The 22,871-nt window shown below is 50.5% G+C and overlaps 1 protein-coding gene across 2 annotated transcripts; it reads right to left on the reverse strand.

Annotated features, from left to right (window-relative positions):
- Positions 1 to 792: 792 nt before the first annotated feature.
- On the reverse strand, positions 793 to 19,909 carry TCTN2 (tectonic family member 2). Of its 2 annotated transcripts, XM_037051917.1 has the most exons (18): positions 19,649 to 19,908; positions 19,367 to 19,474; positions 18,835 to 18,911; positions 17,596 to 17,791; positions 16,899 to 16,999; positions 14,465 to 14,661; positions 13,969 to 14,095; positions 12,440 to 12,581; positions 11,516 to 11,578; positions 10,380 to 10,514; positions 10,055 to 10,132; positions 8,679 to 8,759; positions 8,003 to 8,114; positions 5,915 to 6,021; positions 2,997 to 3,153; positions 1,423 to 1,548; positions 1,193 to 1,281; positions 793 to 1,008 (listed from the first exon to the last, which is right to left on the reverse strand). In XM_037051917.1, exons 1-18 carry the CDS (start codon positions 19,728 to 19,730, stop codon positions 905 to 907), a joined length of 2,082 nt encoding a protein of 693 aa, XP_036907812.1. In that variant the 5' UTR covers positions 19,731 to 19,908; the 3' UTR covers positions 793 to 904. The 2 variants fall into 2 exon arrangements, with proteins under 2 accessions (XP_036907812.1, XP_036907813.1); XM_037051918.1 differs by lacking the exons at positions 793 to 1,008; positions 1,193 to 1,281 and having other exon boundaries at positions 1,438 to 1,548; positions 2,980 to 3,153; positions 19,649 to 19,909.
- Positions 19,910 to 22,871: the final 2,962 nt, after the last annotated feature.

The following is a 22,871-nucleotide window of genomic DNA, read 5'->3' on the forward strand; positions in this document are numbered from 1 at the left end:
ATTTTGACTTCTAGAATGACTTTTCAAAACCAGGTTTATCGACGGTGTACCAAGTCCGTCTGGTGCGATGACTGAATGTAGCTGGCCCGTAGGGGAAACTCTGAGGCCATTCGTTGTGTGGCCATGGCAGGGGGGAAGTGGGCGGGGACTCCTGCTCCCCTGGCTGCACCAAGCTGTCTGTCTGTCCCCTTGTGAGGGCCCACAGGAGAGATCCCTGTCCAGACCCAACTAGGAAAAACAGTCCTTCAGTGAAAACCAGCCTGTATTAATGAATGGACCCTGTGATTCTTGTATTTAATCACAGTCGGGGGTTTTGTAAACTGAAGATTAAGTCAGGGGTCTAACTTTACTGAGTACAAGGCCTTTGGCATACATCTTCGGGGCTTCAATTCACTCCTGGTTTTGTTCTGCTTTCCCCCCTAATATTTTCCCTCCCAACTCCCATATTGTTCCTTAACAACTTATTCCGTGCTCTTGTACCACAGACATTTTTAAGGCTTTATGAGTTGTAATCCCTTCTTTGGGATTACAACTCATAATTAATCCATCAATGCAGCAGGTTTATGTAAAAAATTGAAGAAAAGACTGACTCTCTACAAGTAACGTGTTTAGCCCCAAATTCCTCTGACTTTAGTAATTTCTGATAAACTGAAGATTCTAATAACACTCATTTACACAGGGACCCTCATATGCACTTGGCCCAGTCTGGCCTGGCAACGCGAATGCCAAGTCTGTGCAGCTTTGCACACACAGACAGCTACAGTGTCTATTAAATCCACAGAGCACGCGATCGAAATTTCCTACAAAAATAAAACACTTCATTTATTAAAACTGCGCATCCGAGTACAACAGATCACTAAAGTAGAAGCCTGTGGTCCCTAAGGACGCGGGTGGTGGCTGCGGGTCACACTTTGTGTCTTCGGGGCCAGGGGTGCCAGAGGAACGCGGCCAACACAGACAGGAACGCCAGCAGCAAGCCCTTGGCCAGGCACTGGGGATAGGGCCCCCCTGCCAGACACAACGCAAGTGAGCAACAGTTTTGTTCCGCAACTAGACATTCACACAGAAAGAAGCCGAAGCATTAGTGATGATCATTTTTAAGTGGCAACACTATCAGTAAATGCTTTCTTCTTCAACTTTTTTATACATCACGTGATGATAATGCGCATTCCGGAAATCGGCTTCGCCCTACCTTGATAGTCCCGGATCAGTGGGTACAGAAGCTGCGGCCAACACACATCATTTCGGGTGCAGTCATACTCTGTAAAGTTGACCTGGAATCTGGAAAACATTTAAGAAGATCACAAGAGCTGCAGCAAAGCACGCTTTTGGTGAGAAGCATTAAAAGTTGGTTGAAGCAATAACCTTATTTTCAAATGTACATATTTTTCTGCTCCCAGAGATGTCAGCCAGGGCGGTTACCTTGTCAGCGGCCGGGGCATCTGCGCGGGTACCTCAATGAACTGCACGGAGGCGCTGAGAGGGAGCAGGTCGGCCTGGAGCCCGCAGGTGAGTCCGCACTGGAACTGCCAGTTCATCGGGGAGACCCTGGGAAAGAGGGCACAGGCCACGTGGGTGGAGCTCTCTCCCACTCTGCTAAGCACCCCAGGGAACTGGCACAGCCACCACACAGACCGGAGTCTCTTAAACAAGTTTCAAACCCCACCTTGGTGTGGTGGACACCTTCCAACGTGCACAGGGGGGAGAGGGTGGTATGACAGCCCCTCAGGGGCCCGTCACCCAGCCACTGTGCCGCATTGTGCCAGCATTGTCTCGCCTCTCCTGTCCCGTCAGTCTCCTGTCGTGCTGGTGCCTCTAAAGCTAATTTGCTTTTCCACTTGTTCGTCTCAGACTGTATGACAACAACGACCACAGCAGATAACCGCGCTCACGGGCTTTCCACATCCTAGGCACAGGTCCACGGAGCTCTGGAGACCCCCGAGCAGTACCAGGCACGCTGGGTGCTTAACATCTGCTACTTCTGCCCACCCAGCACCCCTTCACCCTTCCCCTGGTACCCCAATTTCCCCTGGGGAACCACCCCTCTACTCTCAGTTGGCAGGACCAGGAGGGACCCACCTGAATTTAGGGGGCGGGCCCATCACTAAGACTAGCCAATGAGAGTGGTCTACTGCCCTGGCCACAGGGATTGGTTCGGAAGGGAGTACGTGACCCCAAACTGAAGCATGAAGGTCTGTCCAGCCTACTTTTGAGGAAGTTGGGGAAAGAGGCTCCCTCTTCCCACCGGACCTGCAAACAGGTGTGAGCCTCGAATTGCTGGTGTGCGCCTTGGCCTCCTCCTGAAGAGGACCTTCCCAAGGAGGATGCCACGGGAAGGAAAAAGAAGCCAGGGGACGAAGGAAAAAGACCCTTCGCCCCCATGAAGAGTCCCACAGTGACTGCATGGAAACCATGAACCATGAGCCATGAGCAAGGCGCGTGTGGACTTTTCAGGGCTTGCACCAGTAAACTCCCCTTCTGACGACGTCAGTGTAAGTCGGGACCCTGTCACTGAGAGCTGCCAGAGGCCTGAAGACACAGGACGGTGGTGTCCCCATTTCACAGGTGAGAAAACTGCCATTCCGAAGAGATGACATAGCTGTCCAGCCCACAGGGCCCCTGACGGGGAGATGCCGGATTCTAACCCACCAGCCTGCCCCCGCTGTCTCTGCCCACTGGGCAGTGCTCCCGGCCACTGTGCCCATTATGGTCACAGATTTCAACTCACGCTCTGCACCAGGCAGCCTTTGTTCATCTCTGTGCCCCCCCAAACACTCTGCAGCGCCCCTTACACTGCGCTTTGCGAGCACTTGTGAGTGAGGACAAGTTTGTACTACAAACACAGCCAACACACTTTCCACCGGTGCACAGGCTGCTGATAACTGAACCCCGCAAACAGACCCTCAGGTTCCAAGCGAGCACCTCCCTGCTCTGTGGAGCACCCCGCACTTCCCTGACTCTCTGCCCCGCACACTCAACGCGAGGCGCAATCAGACCTCATCTCCGCGCCCAGGATCTCCTGCTGAGCGATCCCTTCCACCGCGCCAGCCTCCGAGAACAGGATGCGGATCTGCAGCTGAGCAGGAATGTCCGGGCAGGTGCCGTTCGCGCTGCCGACAGAGAGGTCTGCACTCGTGTCAGGGGCGCCCGCGCCTGCAGAAACGTGAGGTTGCGCGTTCAGGAAAGAGTAACCTAATAAATTGTTCTGCAATGCCCTGACACCAAAACACAGGAAGTGTTATTAGAGAGGAATCACGATAATGAGGCTTACATCTCTAATACGCTCTAGTTGTGTGTTACTCCATAACTGTATTACTGTGTTCAACGTGTTTCCTCATGAGTTACGTCAGTCCCTGGAACTTTAAAATCCCTGACTCACACAATCAAGACTTAAGTCGAGATTCTGCTCCTCACCGAAATCTACCCAGAGGTTGAGCAGAAACACTGGGCCATTGCAGTCAAGGCCCCGAGGCTTGTCCCATGAAGTCACTGTTCTTGTAGCGGTTGAAGAGATTTGAAATCCACAGTAACAACATTAGTTGGTGTGTTACAGTTAAAACGCAATTTCCTAATGTGTTGCCAGAGCAGTGATACAAAAGGGAGAGAATGAAATTGGATGAGAAATTAATTTTCATTCACCTTGAAAATTGGCTGGTAGGAGGAAAAAAGAGCAAGGTCAAGTATGAGAGGTGAATGGCAAGTTCTAAGGCAACTCTGGGGAGGGGGTTCTTTGTTCCCTCTGGGCTTTTGAAGGTCGGTGGCACTGTGTCTTTACGGTGTCCAGTTTCCTCCTGCTGACACACGTGTTCGATATCACATTTCTTCTGTTTATTAACGAGGACCCAGGGTGACTTTGGCTTGGGCATGAAAAGGAAGCTGTTTTCTACCTTGAAGGCAACACAATGTCATCACCTGCGATTTCTTTTCTGACCAACTTGGCTTCTCTGCCTTGCGATTTCCCATTCTTTTCATTTGCGGAGTCTTACTCCCTCCCTCGGTCCCTCCATCATGCTGAGATGGCAGAGCCCAGAGGCTGACAAGCCCCAACCTCAGGATTCTATTCCCAACTGAGGATCTAGCTCTGGGCCCAGCGAATTCGGAGCGGGTGGCCACCAGGAGCCCTGCCCGGGTCCAAGAGAGACCCCTGACCACCCAAGGGTGTCAGGTAGAGAGAGTCATTATGATCTGGGCCCTGATCCCAGGGCTGGGGAGAGCGCAGGCATTTGTCCAGAAGGTGCTTTGCGCAAACTCCAGCCCACAGACACGACCGCAGCGGGTGTGGAGGACAGCTGCTGCCCAGCCGGGCAGAGCTGAGGGCGCAGGAGGAGCCAGGGGGCAGGAGGGGACTTTGGAGAGCAGGTCCCGCGGGGCCATTTAGCTCTTTCTGGCTCCAAACGGCAGCTGTGTTAACTAGAGCGACCGAAGCAGCTTTCTTTCTCGTCAGGGCATCAGCAGGCTCAGGCCTCTGGGAAACGCCGGAGGGACAGGCCCGACCTGCCAGCTGAGTGGCGAGGAAAGAGGCTGGAGCCCCGGGTTTGGTTCTAGCACTGCCACAGCCAACTGGGACCCGAGGCTTCTCCACTGAGGACCGAGTGAGCTGGAGCCTGGTGACCAGATGGCATTGAGCACTTGCAGGTGAAACCAGGCCTGTTGTGGCAGCTAAGTCTGGTCCCCTTCCACTCCGTGGGGCACGTGGGCTGTGTGTCTCATCTTCCGGGCACACGTGCCCCTGAGGACTGCACGCTGTAAGTGCCTCCGACCCAGGAAAAAGGCCCTGGACTCCCGCGTCCTCTCATCTGGCCTCGGGGATCCCCGTTGTTATTAGATCTGTTGCACCTTAAGTTTTGTCATTCAGCCTCATTGACACATAATCCACCGCTGAGGTTCACAAGTCAGTGGGTTTCAGTGTGTTCACAGAGGTGTGCAACCGTCAGCAGATCAACTTTAGAACATCCTCACTGCCCCCAAAAGGAACCCTGTGCCCATCAGTGTCACCCCCCTTCTCTTCCCAACCGCCCCGGTCCCGGCTGCCTTGGGGCTGCTAATCTGCGTTCTGTCCCTGTAGGTTTCCCTGCTCTGGACACTGCACACAGACGGGATCAGTGAGTGGTCATTTGTGCCTGGCTCCTTTCACTCAGCGTAGCATTTTCTATCACCTCATTCCCTTTAAAATTGCTTTTCTTGCCCTGGCTGGTGTAGCCCAGTGGATTGAGCACAGGCCTGCGAACCAGAGGATCGCGGTTCGATTCCCAGTCAGGGCACATGCCTGGGTTGCAGGCCGGTTCCCTGCAGACCAACTCCCAGCAGGGGATGCACAAAAGGCAACCATACATTGATGTTTCTCTCCCTCTCCCCTTCCCCTCTAAAGGTAAATAAATAAGTATCTTTTTTAAAAAATAAATAAAATTGCTTTTCTTTTTTTAAAAATAGTTTTATTTATTTATCTTTAGAAAGGAAGAGAAGGAGAGAAATATCAATGTATGGTTGCCTCTCATGAGTCCCCTGCCGGGAACTGGCCTGCAACCCAGGCATGTGCCCTGACTGGGAATCGAACCGTGATCGTGTGGTTCGCAGGCCTGCACTCAATCCACTGAGCTACATCAGCCATGGCTAAAATTGCTTTTTCTAAGTTCCAGAGTCAGTTCTCACTGGCCCCACATGCCTGGCAGTCAAAAACAGCATACACTGAAAAGCGCCAACCACCTTCAAACTTCCTCTACGAAGACTGTCCGCTCGCACGGCGGCTGGGCAATCGGACCTTCCTGTGGACTTTGTTCTTTAGAAACAAGAGTCGTCACAAATGACAGGTGAGGACGTGAGGAGGCCTCCTGCCTAGAGTGTCACCCTCTAACCCTGCATCAGCTGCGGAGCCCCGGCAGCCCAGGCACACACACCACGTGTGGCTGAAACTCACGTAGGACTTCGAGCCAGCCGTCACTGAGGTTGCTGTAATTGGAGTTGCCCCTCATCGCCACGTGCGTTGCCTGCATTAGTGGGTCAAGCATTTCCGCGGCCTTCTTCCTGCAAGAGAGGCAGACAGTTGGCAGTGCACGGCCAGCTGGCCCGTCCCGAAGTCCTTCTCAGGAAGTCCCCAGGCTGTGCTTGCTGGGGGCCTAAGTGAAAACCAGCCAGTGAGGGGCAAGCATGCAAGAGTCATCCTTGACTTAAACTTGAACTTAAAATATCGGTAACTTGTGTGGTATCGTGTGGGAAGTGGGTGGAGCACATGTAACATTACCTGAACACGTGCATGGGCCAGGGCAATCGAGAGGGAAAGGAACTTGAATGTCCAGCCATAAAACTGAGTGAGGACCGAGAACTGGCATGAGCATCCCTCCTTCCAGTAATGTCAGCGGAGGGTGGGCGTCACATGAGCCGCCGCAGCCAGGCTCCGACTGGGACTCGGGCCTTGCACCTGTAGTCGGGAGCCACTGCAGGTGACTTGCACCTGCACTTTTCTTCCCTTCTCGACATCCCCCCCAACTTTTCTTTGCTCCCCAATAAACTACACCACTCAGGACATGTTACAGATGGAGTAAGTGTACAAATGCAACAAAAAGCACAATGAGGTACCACTGCACACATACTAGAGCAGCTTTGATCAAAAAGGTGGAGAATAACAAGTGTTGGCAAGGTTGTGGAGAAACGGGAATCCTCTCCCAGGGCCGGTGGGAATGGAAAATGGTGCGGCCACTCTGAGAAACAATGTGGAGGTGCCTCAGAAAACTAAACATAGAATCATTACACGATCTATCCATTCCACCCCTGGGCATGTGCCCAAAAGAACTCAAGACAGCCCTGGCTGGCGTGGCTCGGTGGATTGAGCACCAGATTGCAAGGTAAAGTGTCATGGGTTCAATTCCCAGTCAGGGCACATGCCTGGGTTCACAAGCTAGGTCCCCCGTTGGGGGCGCAGGAGAGGCAACCACACATTGATGTTTCTCTCCCTCTCTTTTTCCCTCCCTTCCCCTCTCTCTAAAAATAAAGAAAGAAAATCTTAAAAGAAAAAAAGACTGAAGACAGATGTTCAAACAAAAACTGGTACGCGAGTGCGCACAACTGCCCAAGGGTGGAGCAACTCGCTGGCCCGACAGGAGCAGACTGGTGGGGGTGGGGGCTGGGGCGGGCCGGGGCAGACTGGGGCGGGGCGGCGGCTGCGGAGGGCAAGGGTTTCCTTCTGCAGCTGGAAACACTTGGGGGCGGAACAGAAGCGATGACTGGACAGCGTCACAAACGGACCGAACGCCACTTCCAAAGGATTAGTCACGTTCCATATGTTTCACCTCAATTTTAAAAAATAAACTGGGCCCTGGCTGGTGTGGCTCAGTGGATTGAGCGCGGGCCTGTGAACCAAAGGGTCACTGGTTTGATTCCCAGTCAGGGCACAGGCCTAGTTTGCAGGCCAGTTCCCAGGAAGGGATGCATGAGAAGCAACCGTACATTAATATTTCTCTCCTCCTCTCCTTCCCTTCCCCTCTAAAGATAAATAAATAAAACTCTAAAAAAAAAAACACTATACTTTTTAAAAAATGAACTGGGGGTGGGCACAGGGGAAAGTAAATTTAAAAGAATGTGTATGCATATCTATAAAAACACGTTCCAAACGTCACCCAATTAAGAGGAAAGTTCTTCATGTCATATAAAAGGGCTTAGGTACTCTTTAAATGCTGATCTGCCAATTACACCTGCTAGACCCTTTTCACCGTCCTAGGAATACTGGGTTCCAACGAGCTGAACAAACTTCAGCAGCAGAATTTGCATGAATGTGGAAGAAATGGCTTGAGTCCCAAGAAAAGAAGTCTGTATTCCCTCGTATTGACATTTGAATCAGCTGTAAATCGTGTTGGAAGTTCACATTTATTCACTATTCACTATCATTTTTACATCAATGTTTCGTGCAGACCCGAACTGCCCACACTCTCACCGTCTTCAGGATTCACATGGTGAACGAAGTCTAAGCGAACGCTGGCGATGCCGACACACCCCGCCGTGAGACACCCACCTGAGCTGGCTGCAGTCCTCACCGAGCCCGACTTCCACGAGGCACCCGGAGAGAGCATTTTCTCCAAACAGAATGGGCTTGAAAGTTGCCGACGTGCACAGACCTCTGCCAGCTGTAAAATAAAAGAGTATATCCTCTTACTATTTTTGTTAAATAAAAGAAACAATTTACTTCAAAGCTTTTCTTAGAAATCCGAGAGAAGACAATGAGCAGAAACAAAGTCTCCGATCTTCCAGAAGTGAGGTCACTGTGGCGCTGAGCCCCCCAAGGCTGGACGAAGGCGCCTTCCTGTGTCAGGGCACCTGCCGCCATGGTAGATTCTGAGCATGAGATCCAGGGCTGTGGCGGGGGCAGGTAGCACCCCCGGGCACGAAGACCTCCCCAGTGTGGGGCTTCCTATGCCGTCCCCAATCAGCACCTCCCTGGGCAATAGGCGAAGGCATGGAGGGCCCATGAACCAACCCCACACACAAACCTCTCTGGTGACCAGCGCCTCAGCTGCAGGCGCTGTTACCATTTTCACAGCAACAACAAAAAAAAGAACATAAAAAATAAACATCCTGCAGCTAAATCAACTGAGCTTCAAAGTGACTGCTTCCTTGATTAGACTCAGACTACCGCACTATCTCCTTCTCCAGTTTACCAGAGAGTTAGTCCTGTAACCAGACCCCATTACCTGGCTGCCAAAGGTGTAAAGCTGAAATGTCACGCATCCTGTTGGCATCCAAAGCACGAACAGGCCTGCCGAGCTGGTAACCTAGACGACAGCACAACAGACAAGAGGTAGCGGCGTGGTGAGCGCCAGCCGGCCCAGCAGCGCAGGACAAGGGGAAGGCAGAGGCAAAGCTTCTCCAGCCTGGCCTGGAGGGAGGGAAGCCGTCACCTTCTTTGTGTTAACGAAGGTACTCGTGTGGCGTTTAAAATGCATTTCAGGAACTGAGTCTGAAAAGTGGAAAGCAGGCGAGCATTGATTGGTCTTGATCACCCCGCTGAGCTGGCCGATTAATGACTGCTTGCTGAGTGACGGTGCCCCGCTCAACAGAGGGGCGCACAAAGGCCACTGGGACTGAAGGGACCTTTCAACAGAGCCATTCTTTCCCTAGAAAATCGGTTCAACCCCGAGGTCCCGTCAGGTCCTATTGCCCACCCATCGGCAGTTAATCCAAGTTATCGTTTCCAACCTTCTATTACAAAAATGTCCACACATACAGAAAGACTGAAAGTACTACCATGAGTGCCAATATAGCTACCATCTAAAACCCACAGCTCCCCTGGCTGGTGTAGCTCAGTGGATTGAGTGCAGGCCTGCAAACCACACGATCGTGTTTCGATTCCCAATCAGGGCACATGTCTGGATTGCAGGCCAGTTCCCGGCAGGGGACTCACAAGAGGCAACCATACATTGATATTTCTCTCTTTCTCTCCTTCCCTTCCCCTCTAAAGATAAATAAATAAAATCTTAAAAAAATAATAAAACCCGCAGCTGTTACTATTGAGCCATGTGTGTCTTACCTACATTATATAAACAGAGACCCTAGACACACATGGATCTTTTGTAGGACCATTTGAAAATAAGTCGGAGACCTCACGACACTTCACCTGTAAAAGCTCCGCCCACAACCCCCAAATGAAGGGTGGCCACACAGCCGAGAGGTGGTCCAGGTGCGCATAAACACAAAATGCACAACGTGACAGGGACATCACAGTCCCCTGGAAGGCTTGCCACGGTCCCCAGGCTAGGGACTCGTCATCTGCAGCTTATTCTTTCTTAAAATGCTAATTTCAGCCACATTTTACATGTGTTACCTCTTTTTTAAAAGACCAGGAGCTAAAGAGAAAGAATGTCTTGCATTTACAGCAACCTGCTACTATCTACAGCAATTTATGCAGGAAAAAAAAGGCATTATCAGAACAAGAATTCAGTGTCACCACAGAGAAGGAGAAAGGCCAGGGTCACAAACTAAAACGGGGAGTCACGCAGAATCAGCGTGTGCGGGAGCCGTGTTGACCTCGCACGCCTGTCAGATCGGTGACTGACAGGCACCGTCTCACCTGGGTTTCCAGATGTCCCCCTTTCATCACCACTGTTGTAACTTAAAAATGTCACCGTGAATCTCTGTGTCATCACTCCTGAAACAGAGCAAAGCAAAAATGTCACATGCGCCGTTGCACTAGGAAAGGAAATAATCCCTCACGGTGTTGCTTTCTTCCCCTATAATTGCATTTGGACAGGCAAAAAAAATTAGTCTTTTTTTATTAAATCACAAACACAAATACGAAATAAGTATGGTTTAGTTTTATGTTATAATTACCAGAATCCCCAAGAAAATAAAACATTTTACAATGAAAGCAGTCTTGCTACCCTCAACCAAGTTACCTTTCTGGTGGGCATTAATTTCTGCCCTGATAATTCTCACATGGATGTCACTGATTGTATTATTATTCCATCTGAAAACATAATGTTCTTCCACAGTCACGTTTCTGGGGGCTGATCCAGGACTTAAAAGTGTGTCTGCAAATACAAGAAAACTTCCGTTAATCAAAGACCGGCTTCCGGCTTAAGTCTACTGACGGCCCTACCAGGTCAGCGCTGGACGTTTGCTCCAGCGCACTGTCACACTGCCCCGAGTGAGGTCTGTCCCCTTCCTTCCATCTCTGTGCCCTGCCACCCTGCTCGCAGCTCGGAGCGCATGCTGGGTAGAATGCGTGTTAGATGAAAAGCCAAACGTCAGACCATCGGAGCGGGGCCTGCGCCCAGTTCACTACCGCACTGCGGCCACGCACGACGGTCTGACGAAGCGATGAATGAATGCGAGAGTTACAACACACTGAAAAGGAGCACAAATGGTGCCCTTCGTCAAACGCAAAAGCCCTGGCACCAGCAGCACGCTCTGCATAACTTTTTTTCTGCATCGTGATAGCGATGTTTAAGTATAAAAAAAAAAAAGCAAGATGCGAAAACGCTGGTTCTGAAAAATTCTTTTTTTTTAAATAATTTCTTTTAAGATTTTATTTATTTATCTTTAGAGAGGAAGGAAAGGAGAGAAGGAGAGGAATATCAATGTATGGTCGCCTCTCGTGAGTCCCCTACCGGGAACTGGCCTGCAACCCAGGCATGTGCCCTGACTGGGAATCAAACCGCGATCGTGTGGTTCGCAGGCCCACGAGCTATACCAGCTGAGCTAATCCACTGAGCTATACCAGCCAGGACTGAAAAATTCTTTAACCATCCGGAAAACACTTCAGGGAGGTTTGCAGACCCTGCGACAGAAGGGGCCCAGAGCCCACAAAAGCTGGGCTGTGAGGAAGCAGTTCCAGGTCCCCGAGGAGGCACCGCGGCAGCAAAGGAAGATGGGACGGGGGACGGACAAAGTGCTAGTGGGGCGGCTCCGAACGAGTGTGAACCTCCTTAGGTTCTCCATGAAAACGCGTGTGAGCTGGGACCGCACTCACTTGTGAGCAGTGACACGTGTACTTCTGTGGAAGTGGGGCAAATGTGGCGCGTTCAAATACCTGTACTGATGAACCTGTCCAGGTCAGCTGCTTCCTCAGAGGTCACTTTCGGTGCAATGATGCCTAAAAGGACACATGAGTCACCCTTCCGCAGGACAGCATGGCCTGACGTGACATTTCCTTATGCAAATGAGAGCTTATCGAGCGAATACGGTCCCTGCCTGCCCCGGGTGCCAACCATACAACCCCCTCCCACTCTCCGCACACCCTCGGTGGGAGCCCCGCTACTGTCCGCCTCTCACCACGGCGGAGGGGAGGGGGCGAGGCCACCCTGGCACTCACAACCCGGAAAGTCACTGTCACAGAAGGACTGCTGGTGGGAGCATACAAGGGTGCAGTCACCGTAGAAAACGGCGTGGTGGGCCTTGAAAAGTTAGGTAACCCTGTGACCCCACAACTCCCCTCCCCGCCGGGAGACACAAGAGCAGGTGTGAGCACAGACACCTGGCCCCGAGCGCTCACAGCGGCCCCACGCCAACAGCCAGCAGCAGAAACAAGCCAGATGTCCCCCAGCAGAAGGACTGGGTGACACAGTGGGGTCCGGTGACACGGTACAGGAATCTCAAGAACCCGATGCTGAGTGAGAGAAGCACAGGCCGCGTATGGCACGACTGCGCTGGTGTGAAACGTCCCTACGCGGAGGACGGGGTCGCACCACGTTGTGCGTGGATGAGATGCCACCGAACTGCACACTCTCAAAGGGCTGGTTTTATGTTCAGTGAATTTTACCACAGTTCCCACAAGGAAATCCTTGGTGCCATGCTGCCTTACGGAACGGATCTTCTTCCCAAGGCAATGCCTTCCTCGATCCACAGGCGAAGTACTATTTTCCGCTGATCCAGCCGAAGGGACCTTTGTTCCCAGGAGATCAGCGTTTAGCTAAATGCTCCGCCCGTGTCCTCCTCTCAAACCAAGGCGGCCTACCTCCTACGGCGCCGTTCTTTATCCTGGCGTTGACCGCGCCTTCTCGTTCTTGGTAGACTTCCAAGTCAGTGACGCACCGGACGTCGAAATTCTGAAGGAACCCCACGGGGGCATCCTGCACGCACTGCCCAGCCAGGGACACCTGGGGCGGGGAAAAACCCAAACGGATGGGCGGCCTCTGTTCTGACCCTAGAGCACAGGCACCAGAAGGGCTCGTCCGCAGCCCGCCCCTGCTGCTGGGGCAGCTCGGCGACGGCGGGTTCATCGTCTGACCAGCTGACCCGCTTTCCTAAAACATCTAGTCCAACCAAGAACCACAGTCTGGAAGCCACTGGCTGAGGAGTCTTAGTAAGTATTAGTCTGTGAAAACCACGAAAATTCCCTGCCTCCCCCACTGACTTGGCAGAAACACAACTAGACTCCACTTCATTTCTTTGCCTCGTTACAACCAGATTTTTGCTAAAACCATAAAAATGGAAATCATTTTTAGACTCCCATTTCTTTTTGTTTGTTTGTTTATACTCACCTGAAGACATGCTACTGATTTTAGAGACAGGAAAAGGGAGGGAGTAAAGTGAGGGAGAGAAACATTGCCCCTCGTAGGTGCCCAAGTGGGGGTCAAACCCACCATCCCCGTTTATGGGCCAATGCTCCAACCCACTGAACAATACCACCCAGGGCTAGACTCGCATGCTGTGTTCTCACTGATATTTTTTCCACAGAATTTTGAACTTTAAAAAAAAAGGTTTCACATAAAAATCTATAGCCTTAAAATAGTTTTCAAAATTCTGGAATATTATTGAATATATTAAGTTATACATTTATAGTTTACTAGAAATTGGCTATTAAACTAGCAGAAGTGAAGAATGAGTTACTTTGATGGAAATTTATAGAACGTCTTTTGGTTTTATTAAGTTCACGCTGATATTTAGCAAAGACAGTGATTAACTTAAGAGTGACTATGAAAAAAAATCTAGAAATACCATATATAGTTGAGTGCCTAGACAATTCATAGGAAGAAAAATAAGTAACTTAGAGTGGTATTTTTAAGAGCAGTATGAGTTAAATTAAAAATAGGATGAAAAAATAAGGCCCTGCCTGGCTGGTGTAGCTCAGTGGATTGAGTGCGGGCCTGCGAACCACAAGATCGAGGTTCGATTCCCAGTCAGGGCACATGCCTGGGTTGCAGGCCAGTTCCCAGCAGGGTACTCATGAGAGGCAAGCATACATTGATAGTTCTCTCCCTCTCTCCTTCCCTTCCCCTCTAAAGATAAATAAATAAAATCTTTAAAAAAAGATAAGGCCCTGGCTGGTATGGTTCAGTGGATTGGGGTCCTCTGGCAAAGCGAAAGGTGGTGGGTTCGATTCCCAGTCCTGGCACGAGCTTGGGTTGGGAGCCAGGTCCTCGGCTGGGGGCGTGGAGAGGCACCTGATGGATGTTTCTCTCGTACATCCACGTTCTTCTCCCTTCCCCTCTTCCTAAGAATAAATAAGAAAAGGCTCCAGCACGTTACAACTGAAATTCTTACCTGAGGAACAGTAAAATACGCCTTGTCCACAGTCATAACCGGGTCTCCTTGTTTATAACCGAAGTCCGAAAAGTCCTTCGGGTCAGTGTGGACGGACACTTCCGAGGGCGCGCGCTGGCCCGGGGCGCTGCAAAGCAACGGGAGGGACTGTGGCGAACACTTTCAGCTACCATCTGCTAAAGCAGCTGTTTATGGAAATCGTAGTCTTTACTTTTAAATTGCCGACGTGGTATTTGTACTAAGCGTCACTGAACTGCACGCTTTAACGCGGTTAGTGGATAAAAACAAGGACGCAGTGCGTGAGGTCAGCCAGGCGTCACTGGGCTCCACTTCGCAATCACACAGCGGCGAGGCCCGGCAACACAAAGCCCCTCTGCCCCAACAGGGGCGCACTGCTCTCGTCCGGGTGTGTCGGGGAGGCCCTGTTCTTTCTGACACGGAAGACAGTAACTGCAGCCTAGGAAGGAATGGAGGACCGGCCGCAGCGGGCACTCACACGGCCCCGAGGTGGAAGTAGCCGAGGAAGGGCGAGCTGGCCACGGGCGACTGCACGCACAGCAGCGAGAACCAGTCCGAGGCCCCGGGCGCCCGCTCCGCCGAGCAGAGCTGATCGAAGAGCGGGTTCACGTCCCCACCGAACACGCCGGTGAAGCAGGACTCCCGGAAGAGCGCTGTCACCTCTGGGGAGCATTCCTGGGGAGGAAACGGAGAGGAGCAGCGAGAAGACGCACGCGGCGCTGAGGCCGCCGCCATCACCCGCCCCCTCCCCCTCCCTCGGACCAACACCAATTCTGTGCACTGGCGTGGGTGGTACCCCTGGCAGCCCGCAGAGGGCAGGGTCCAGGCACACACTCCGGCTAGGGGTTCTGTGCCCCCAGAAAGTGCTGCACTTTCTTTAATCCATTCCCTGTGAGCCTACAAGTCAGGAGGCCCAATCTTCAAGGGGACCACACCTCTACAGGGGCCACAGATGTGCCCTCGAAGAACAGGAAGGGAAGAGAGATAATAGGGAATAAACCCCAAATGGGGACAAGAACAGAGTAAACCTCCGAGAAAAACATTCCCTCGACAGAAACGGGGGCGGGGGGGGGGGGTGGGACATTACGAGTTGTCCACACACAGTAAGAACACTTCAAGCCCTCATTGGCGCCCTGCACGACTGTGGAGGGGACAGGGCAGAGTGCCCTGTGCCACTGTGACATCCCTCTAAGTCAACAGAGCTGTTGCAACGGCCCTAACCTGCACGTCCCCCTCCATACGGACAACCATGAACCGCTTTGTCCCTGTCCTTCCATTTGACTGAGACAAGCGGAGGCACATGGACTGGCCCCCTCCCGCTCTGGGGCGAGTGCGACGGCCACGCTTGGCTTCACCGGACAGAACAGGGAGGTGCCGGGCCTCATTTCTACCATGATGCTCGCACTAACAGTTGTAGTTAGGATAACGACTCTACTTAATTTAAAAAACTAAAACCCTCAATCTGCTCCAGTGTCAGCAGAGGCATCAGAGCGGTATTCTCCGCCTCTTTCCTCCAGGTGCCTCGCTGAGCCCAGTCCCTGACTTCCTCTCGGGCTTGTCACGCACTCCGCGGCGTCTGTGCTCAGATACAACTGCAACGTGCCGCTCGATTCGTACACACTCAGTGTTCAATTTGAATTGCTCTTGTTAAAAAAAATAGGTCGCTTCCTTTTCTACCTTTAATAAACAAGGAATTCAGGACATACTTAACTTTGAGCCGATCATTTGCGAAACGAGGAAGGGTACGAATGAATAACAAACGCATGAATGAAGTAACTTCAGGATGACGTTAACTTGGTCATGTTATATAAACGTAATGAGTTATTATAATTTCAGAACAAAAAGGTGATCCAATTAAAAAATGGGCAAAGGGCCTAAACAGACATGTCTTCAAAGAAAAGATAAAAATGGCGAATGAACACGTGAGAAGACCTTCAATATAATTCGCCACCAGAGAAATACAGAACACAGTCACAGTGAAATACCACCCCCTACCAACCAGGATGGCCACAACCAGAGACCACTGCCACACCAGGCAGGGGTGGGGGGAGTGTGGACATGGAAAATTGTGGCCCTCACACCCGCCAGTAGGACTGTGAACCAGTGCGACTGCTCTGGAGAACCTCAGTCCCCCCACGGGGAGGGACTTCTTCATGTGTGACAGAGCGTCCCACTCCTAAGTAACATGCCCAAGAGAAATGAAACCACTCAGCCAAACAAACCCTTGCACACGTGTGTTCGCAGCAGTACTGTTCACAACAGTCCAAGAGCGAAAACAACCCAAACGTCGGTGAACCAATGAAGGGATAAACCGACTGAGGTCCGTCCACCCAGGGGACTGCGACCTGGCCACAAAAAGGAACAGACCACGGGCACCGGCTGCAACGTGGATGGACCATGAGAACAGGATGCTGAGCGAGAGACGCCAGACACAAGAGGCCACGCGGTGTGTGACTCCACTGATGGGAAATGCGACAGGCAAAGCCGCAGCGACTGTCGGGTTAACAGTGGCCTGGGATGCTGGTTGCAACGGAGGCATGTGGGCACCGGGCTTCTTTCCAGGGCCGTGGAAACGTCCTAAAATCGCACTGTCATGATGGTGGTACAACTCTATCTACTTTCTAAAAACGATTGAAAAAATGTATTTCCCGTCCTTTTTATGTTTTCTTAGTGGCTCCTAAATAGCACATCAGATCCGCCCTCCAGTGTGACCATCACGGGTGCGATCTCACCCACGGATGCGCTTCTACCCCCGTGCACAACGCAGACGGTGCTAGCGAAGGAAACACTAACAGAAGACAGTGCACCACAGGAGCGGCAAGCAGAAAGCTGCTGCCAGGCACTGTCAGCGCTGTCCCCACGCCGCCGGGCACCGAGATTCCGTGCCCAATCATGGGAAGGAGCATGCATACCTGGTCACAGCAGCAGCGAACATCACAGGCCCCGGCTGTTAAATTACAAGGACATGGGCCAAGAGGCTGGTACACCTGGTTGGGGATAACAGTCATGTTCTCTGAAAAGTACAAGCAACAGAGAAGTTCAAACTATGAAACAAAACTATGAAACAGACCTTCTGACAAAGCATGTCCACAGCGTTCACATTCAAAAGAAAGCCGAACCATTGTTTCACAAACCGCCATGCCCAGGTACCCCACGGGACGGAGCCCCTGAAGTGAGCAATGCACAGAGCACACCTGAGGCCTGTGTGCGCCACCCCACCAAAACCCCGGGTGTCCAGAGACACCAGGCTAGGTACAGCAGACCACAGAAGGCGCCGCTGTCGTGAAGGTAAGCCAGTGGCTGCAATTTACAAGTTAGGGTAAATGGAATGCACTGGTTTTATCTCTCAATATGCTGAACCGCCCTTTTCTTAATGCAGACTGCCATTCAAGCCTTTCCTCCTTCAAACTCACCACCTCCCTCAGCAGAGGAGCCTGGAGCCATGGCGACACGGCAGACGGCTGACCTGGCGCCCATCCAACGCTAGTACGTGTGTAACTGAGCTACATGCCTGACCCCAAGTCCCATCACCCTGTGAGTCCAAATCTCCACGGCACCCATGGACACCGCTCAACATGAACATTGGGATGGTCAAAAGACGTCGCTTGCCTGACGCGTTCTGGGCCAGAGAGGAGTTGGCGTAAATCTCCACTTGAATGGGCAGATGCGCTAAACAGGACGAGTTGTGAGAGGCCGAAACCAGCAGCGCTTGGACGAGACACGGGGACTCAGAGAAGGGGTCCGTTTCCTTGGACGAACACCGCCGTGGAGCCCTCTTCAAACGCACGGTCACTTCCAGCGCATTCTGAACGGGAGAGACCGCTGGGCTTTACAATGATGGAAAACCCAACCAAATCACACACCAGTCTGAGTTCAGTTTACAACGGGAGAACTGTACACGAAGGTACCGTGACTCAGATTCATTCCACCCATAAACCTCTGGCAATAGGCAAGCCCTGATTTCAAAGCCTGTTTAACATAAAAGCGAGCAGCCTTTGGACACTCAGAGAAAGTGAACTACAGGTCTGAAAATTAACTCATATTACCTAGCCCTTTTTGAGTTTATCATTCTACCAGTGGAATATTAAATATACAGAACAAGCCCTGGCTGGTGTAGCTCCGTGGATTGAGCGCGGGCCTATGAACCAGACAATCACAGTTCGATTCCCAGTCAGGGCACATTCCTGGGTTGCAGGCCAATTCCCGGCAGGGGCCAGTTCCCAGCAGGGGATGCACAAAAGGCAACCATACATTGATGTTTCTCTTCCTCTCTCCTTCCCCTCTAAAGATAAATGAGTAAAATATTTTAAAATATATATATACAGAACAAGCTACTGAAAAAAATAATAAATAAATAAAAATAAGGAACAACAACAAAAAGTGCCTGCACACAGCCCCCAGGTCCTGAGTGAAGTCTGTCCTTCTCCTCCTCCATAAACTCTGGAGTTGGTCTCTTGCACACAGAAGGCACTCCTTAACAGGAATTAAATGGAAGATATTTAATCTCTCCAGGCTGGAGGGTCCTTACACAGAAGCTCAGAGTAGGATGAGATCCGTGGCTTAAGGGGCCTCTTTGAGTCGCAGAATCATCCGATCATCTGATGAAAGCTGGCAACCTTCTCGCAAGAAAAATGCGCACGTGCACATGGTTTGACACCCAATTTCAGAGGGTTCACGGACCCTTCGCAACTGGTCAGAGGATCCCTAACCGTGGGGGAAGGACCTCGGGGCTGGATCAGTATCTACTGGACCTGAGAGCCACAGTTTGGTGGCAGCTCCAGCCCCGAGACAGCTGCAACTCATCCAATCAAGAGCACTAACTGTGGGTCTCCACAGATGCCACCTTACCACACTGCGGGTCACAGTCAAACTCCAGTCTCCCGTGTCATTGTTCAGCACGCCACACGCAGGAACGGGCAGTGATCCTAAAGGGGGTGAAATGCAAAGTGGTATTGCCCAGCAGCTTACAGAGTGCACGCACTGCCTGGGATGGAATCCCTTTCCAAGCCGAAGATCGGGCCCTTTACAAGCTGTGTGACTTCGGGCAAGTGGCAACCTCTCTGAACGTCAGTCAGTGTCTTCCGCTGTCTCATGGGATTAAAAAATATTACTGTTCTCATTAGGACAATGAGGTGATGATACATGTCAGGCACGGGGGGGCAGTCACTAAATGCCAGCCACTGTGACTGCAAGCTGGCTTTGCCTGGAGCTGTCCAGCGGTCACCTAGGGTCCACAGCAGCCCCTCGTCCTCCACCCCACATCCACCCTGTGGACAAGTGCAGGCAGGGGACACCCGGGGTGCCACCTAGCCCGTTTCCTCTGCCATCTAGGACCTGGTCCCTCCACCTCCCTCCCCACTTGAGCAGCCAGATTCTTTACCCGCCTCGGCCTGCAGCAGGGACAAGGACACAGCCACATCCTCGGGGGCTCCAACCAGGGATGCGCTGACCTCAGGGACTGACATGCGGATGAAAGAAGGGATGAACACTAAGGAAGGAAGGAAGGAAACAGGGAGGAGTTAGTAGAGGTGGAGTCTGTGCTCCTGGCCTGCCTCAGCAGTGACTCCAGAACGAGGAGCCTGCATCTGGCGCCTTCAGAGCCCTGTCCCTCAGCCCTCGTCCCTCGGCCTGGCAATGCAGGCCCCTGCCCCACGGTGCATACCCAGGCCTCCCAACAACGGCGTTGGGATGCCCTGGAAAAGCAGGAGCCCCAAGAGCAGAGTGACCGGCGATGGCAAGCCCATATCTGGGACTTCTCCAGGTCGAATGCGGAACCGCGCGCGCCCTAGATGACAAGAACCACTCGGACACAGCAGCCCGGGCCGTGTCGCCCCTCTGCCGCCATCTTGTCAAGCGAACGCCGGGAGCTATGGCAACCACCAATCAGCCACGAACCTGCTGAGTGGCGCGCTGTGATTGGACTGGCGGTAGAGAGCCCGCCCTGGGCCATGCCTCAGCATCCTGGCCCCGCCCACAAGCCTTGCTCCCGCCTGAAGGATCAAGAAAAGTAGGAGTCCACGTAGACTTTAAAAACTGGAGTTGCGCGTGGGGAGGGCGTTATAAGGGGACTAAATAGTAATGGAAAGAATACAATAAAGGTTAAACTTAAAAAAACAAGCAAGCTAGAGTTTCGCCCTGGCCAATGTGGCTCAGCTGGTTGGAGCTTTCTTCCTGGACAGAAGGGTCGCAGATTCGAGCCCTGGTCCGGGTGCATATGAGAATAGCTGATTGGTGTTTCTTTAATAGTCCTTCCCAAACAAGATCGTGTGGGAATTAAATGAGGCAAGGTATCTAATGAGCCTAGCCCAATGCCTGGCGTATAGTAAGCCCTCAGTAAGCGTTGGCTCGTTTTCAGCCCTCTCGGAGGGCTGGTGCACCAGTCAGCTGAGAGAACGCATACGGGGTGTTCAGCACCACGCCTGACCGACGGCAAAGGCCAAATAAACGTTTGCCTTTATTACTCTGTATGTTCGGGGGGGGGGGTTCCTGTTATGTATTAATTGATCAGCAAATCTAACATTCTGATCATTTTTTTTTCTTACACTCTTCTCGCAAAACGGTTAATTGCTGCAGTTGTAACATTAGCATTAACAGGGCAAAGTGCTTCAACCTTTTAATGTCTGGGAATAAAGCCTAAGAAAACCTCACTAAAAGGAAGGTTATCAAGTGACTTGAATATTTTGTTATTTACTAACCATTTCTTAACAAGAGAGTAACCATATACAGTGAGGGAAATCGGCATGTTGAATTATTTGTAATCCTTGGGTCAAAATACTTTTTTTTAATTTTTTTTAAGATTTTATTTATTTATCTTCAGAGAGGAAGGAGAGAGGGAGAGAAATATCAATGTATGGTTGCCTTTCATGTGTCCCCTGCTGGGAGTTGGCCTGCAGGGAACCAGCCTGCAACCCAGGCATGTGCCCTGGCTGGGAATCGAACCGCGATCCTCTGGTTCGCAGGCCCGCGCTCAATCCACTGAGCTACACCAGCCAGGGCCAAAATGCTTTTTTTATTTAGGTAAAACATAAGAAAGTAATGAAGGCAAACACTAATGGTCATAGGGTATTTTTAATGTATTATGAATCCTTTTCACCAAGTTCCACTTTTCTAGACCTTTACATTCTTACTATGTTGTCATGCATTTTAAATGGGCATCATTTGCACCATAGTTTCCTGTATTGGCAAAAGGTTGCTTGTCAGATAAATAATATCTGATAATAAAAGTGTTTAAAATAATAAACACTTTTTCTTACGTCAGTTGAAAAATCATCCTTTCATTTATCAGACAATGGACTTGATGTGAGCAGATGTGACACTGGTAAAGAATGTACTGCCCTGGCTGGTGTAGCTCAGTGGATTGAGCGCGGGCCTGCGAACCACACAATCACGGTTCGATTCCCAGTCGGGGCACATGCCTGGGTTGCAGGCCAGTTCCCAGCAGGGGACTCACGAGAGGCAACCATACATTGATACTTCTCTCCTTCTCTCCTTCCCTTCCCCTCTAAAAAACGATAAATAAAATCTTTTAAAAAATGTACCAAATATTGACAGTGGTTCTCCAACCCTCCCAATTCTGGTGAGCAGTGGGGGATGATGAAAGTGGATTTTCTATTTTTCCTCTACTTTTGCAAATTTTCTCGAGAAAGCATGTAGTCATTCTGTGTTGTAATCAGAAAAAGTACTTATTAAAAGCATGATTTACTTTCCTGCTTTTAGTTGTATTAAGCTATTTAGCCAAAGGAGATTTATGGAAATGAACTGTGGAATTCTAAGGCATTACAGTCAGAAGGAAGTTTCAAAAGTAAAAAATGGTATTTTTGAGCTGCAATGGTATTAAAAAAAGTCAGCTACCACATGTACACTTGAAACTAATATTTTAATCAATTGCCAGAAAATTCTTAAAATTGTGATAATTTCTATTAATATAAAATGCATACATAAAATTTTAAGTGAGCCCTGGCTGGTGTAGCTCAGTGGATCGAGCGAGGGCCTATGAACCACACGATCGCAGTTCGATTCTCAGTCAGGGCACATGCCTGGGTTGCAGGCCGGGTCCCCAGTGGGTGGCACACAGGAGGTGACCACACATGGATGTTTCTCTCCCTCTCTTCCTCCCTCCATTCTCCTCTGTCTAAAAATAAATAAATACAATCTTCAAAAATATATTGCCTGGTATTTGAAATAATAAAATTTAAATTATTTTATTATAAAAATGTATATAAAATAAACCATAAGCACAACACAAACATAAAACAAGCGGAACTAAGCCAGTATGTAAAACAGTTCCAATGAATGGAAAACAACAAAAGCCTTGTCGATTTGCTTGACCTTATCTGTCTCCTACACACATGCTGCTTTCCTGGACTTAGGAGAGTGATTTCCATCACCCTGAATTAGGCTACAAAATATTACATATTACTTTTGAAAGGATAGATTTTCATACTTAAGAATTAACAAATACTTGCAAAGTTATCATCAAAATTTTTAAGAAAATCATAAACCCAGAATACAAAATCCACCTGAAAGAATCTAACCAAAGACCACCAAGTAACTTAAACGAGACTCAGTTTCTGAGATGGTATAAAGCGAAAATTTAAATCTTATTCATATACAAAATTGGATACACAATTTGCAAACATACTTTTATTTTATTTATTTTTTAAATATTTTATTTATTTATCTTTAGAAAAGAAGGGAAGGAGAGAAGGAAAGAAACATCAATGTATGGAACTGGTCTGCAACCCAGGCATGTGCCCTGAACCGGGAATCAAACCGCGATCGTGTGGTTCGCAGGCCCGCGCTCAATCCACTGAGCCACACCAGCCAGGGCCAAACACACTTTTAAAAACCAGCCAAACCAGCCACTGTTCCTGAAAACCCTTCCT

This window comes from Sturnira hondurensis, unplaced genomic scaffold (genome assembly GCF_014824575.4).
Source record: "Sturnira hondurensis isolate 20B ecotype Veracruz unplaced genomic scaffold, ASM1482457v3 Scaffold0007406, whole genome shotgun sequence".
Classification (NCBI taxonomy): domain Eukaryota; kingdom Metazoa; phylum Chordata; class Mammalia; order Chiroptera; family Phyllostomidae; genus Sturnira; species Sturnira hondurensis.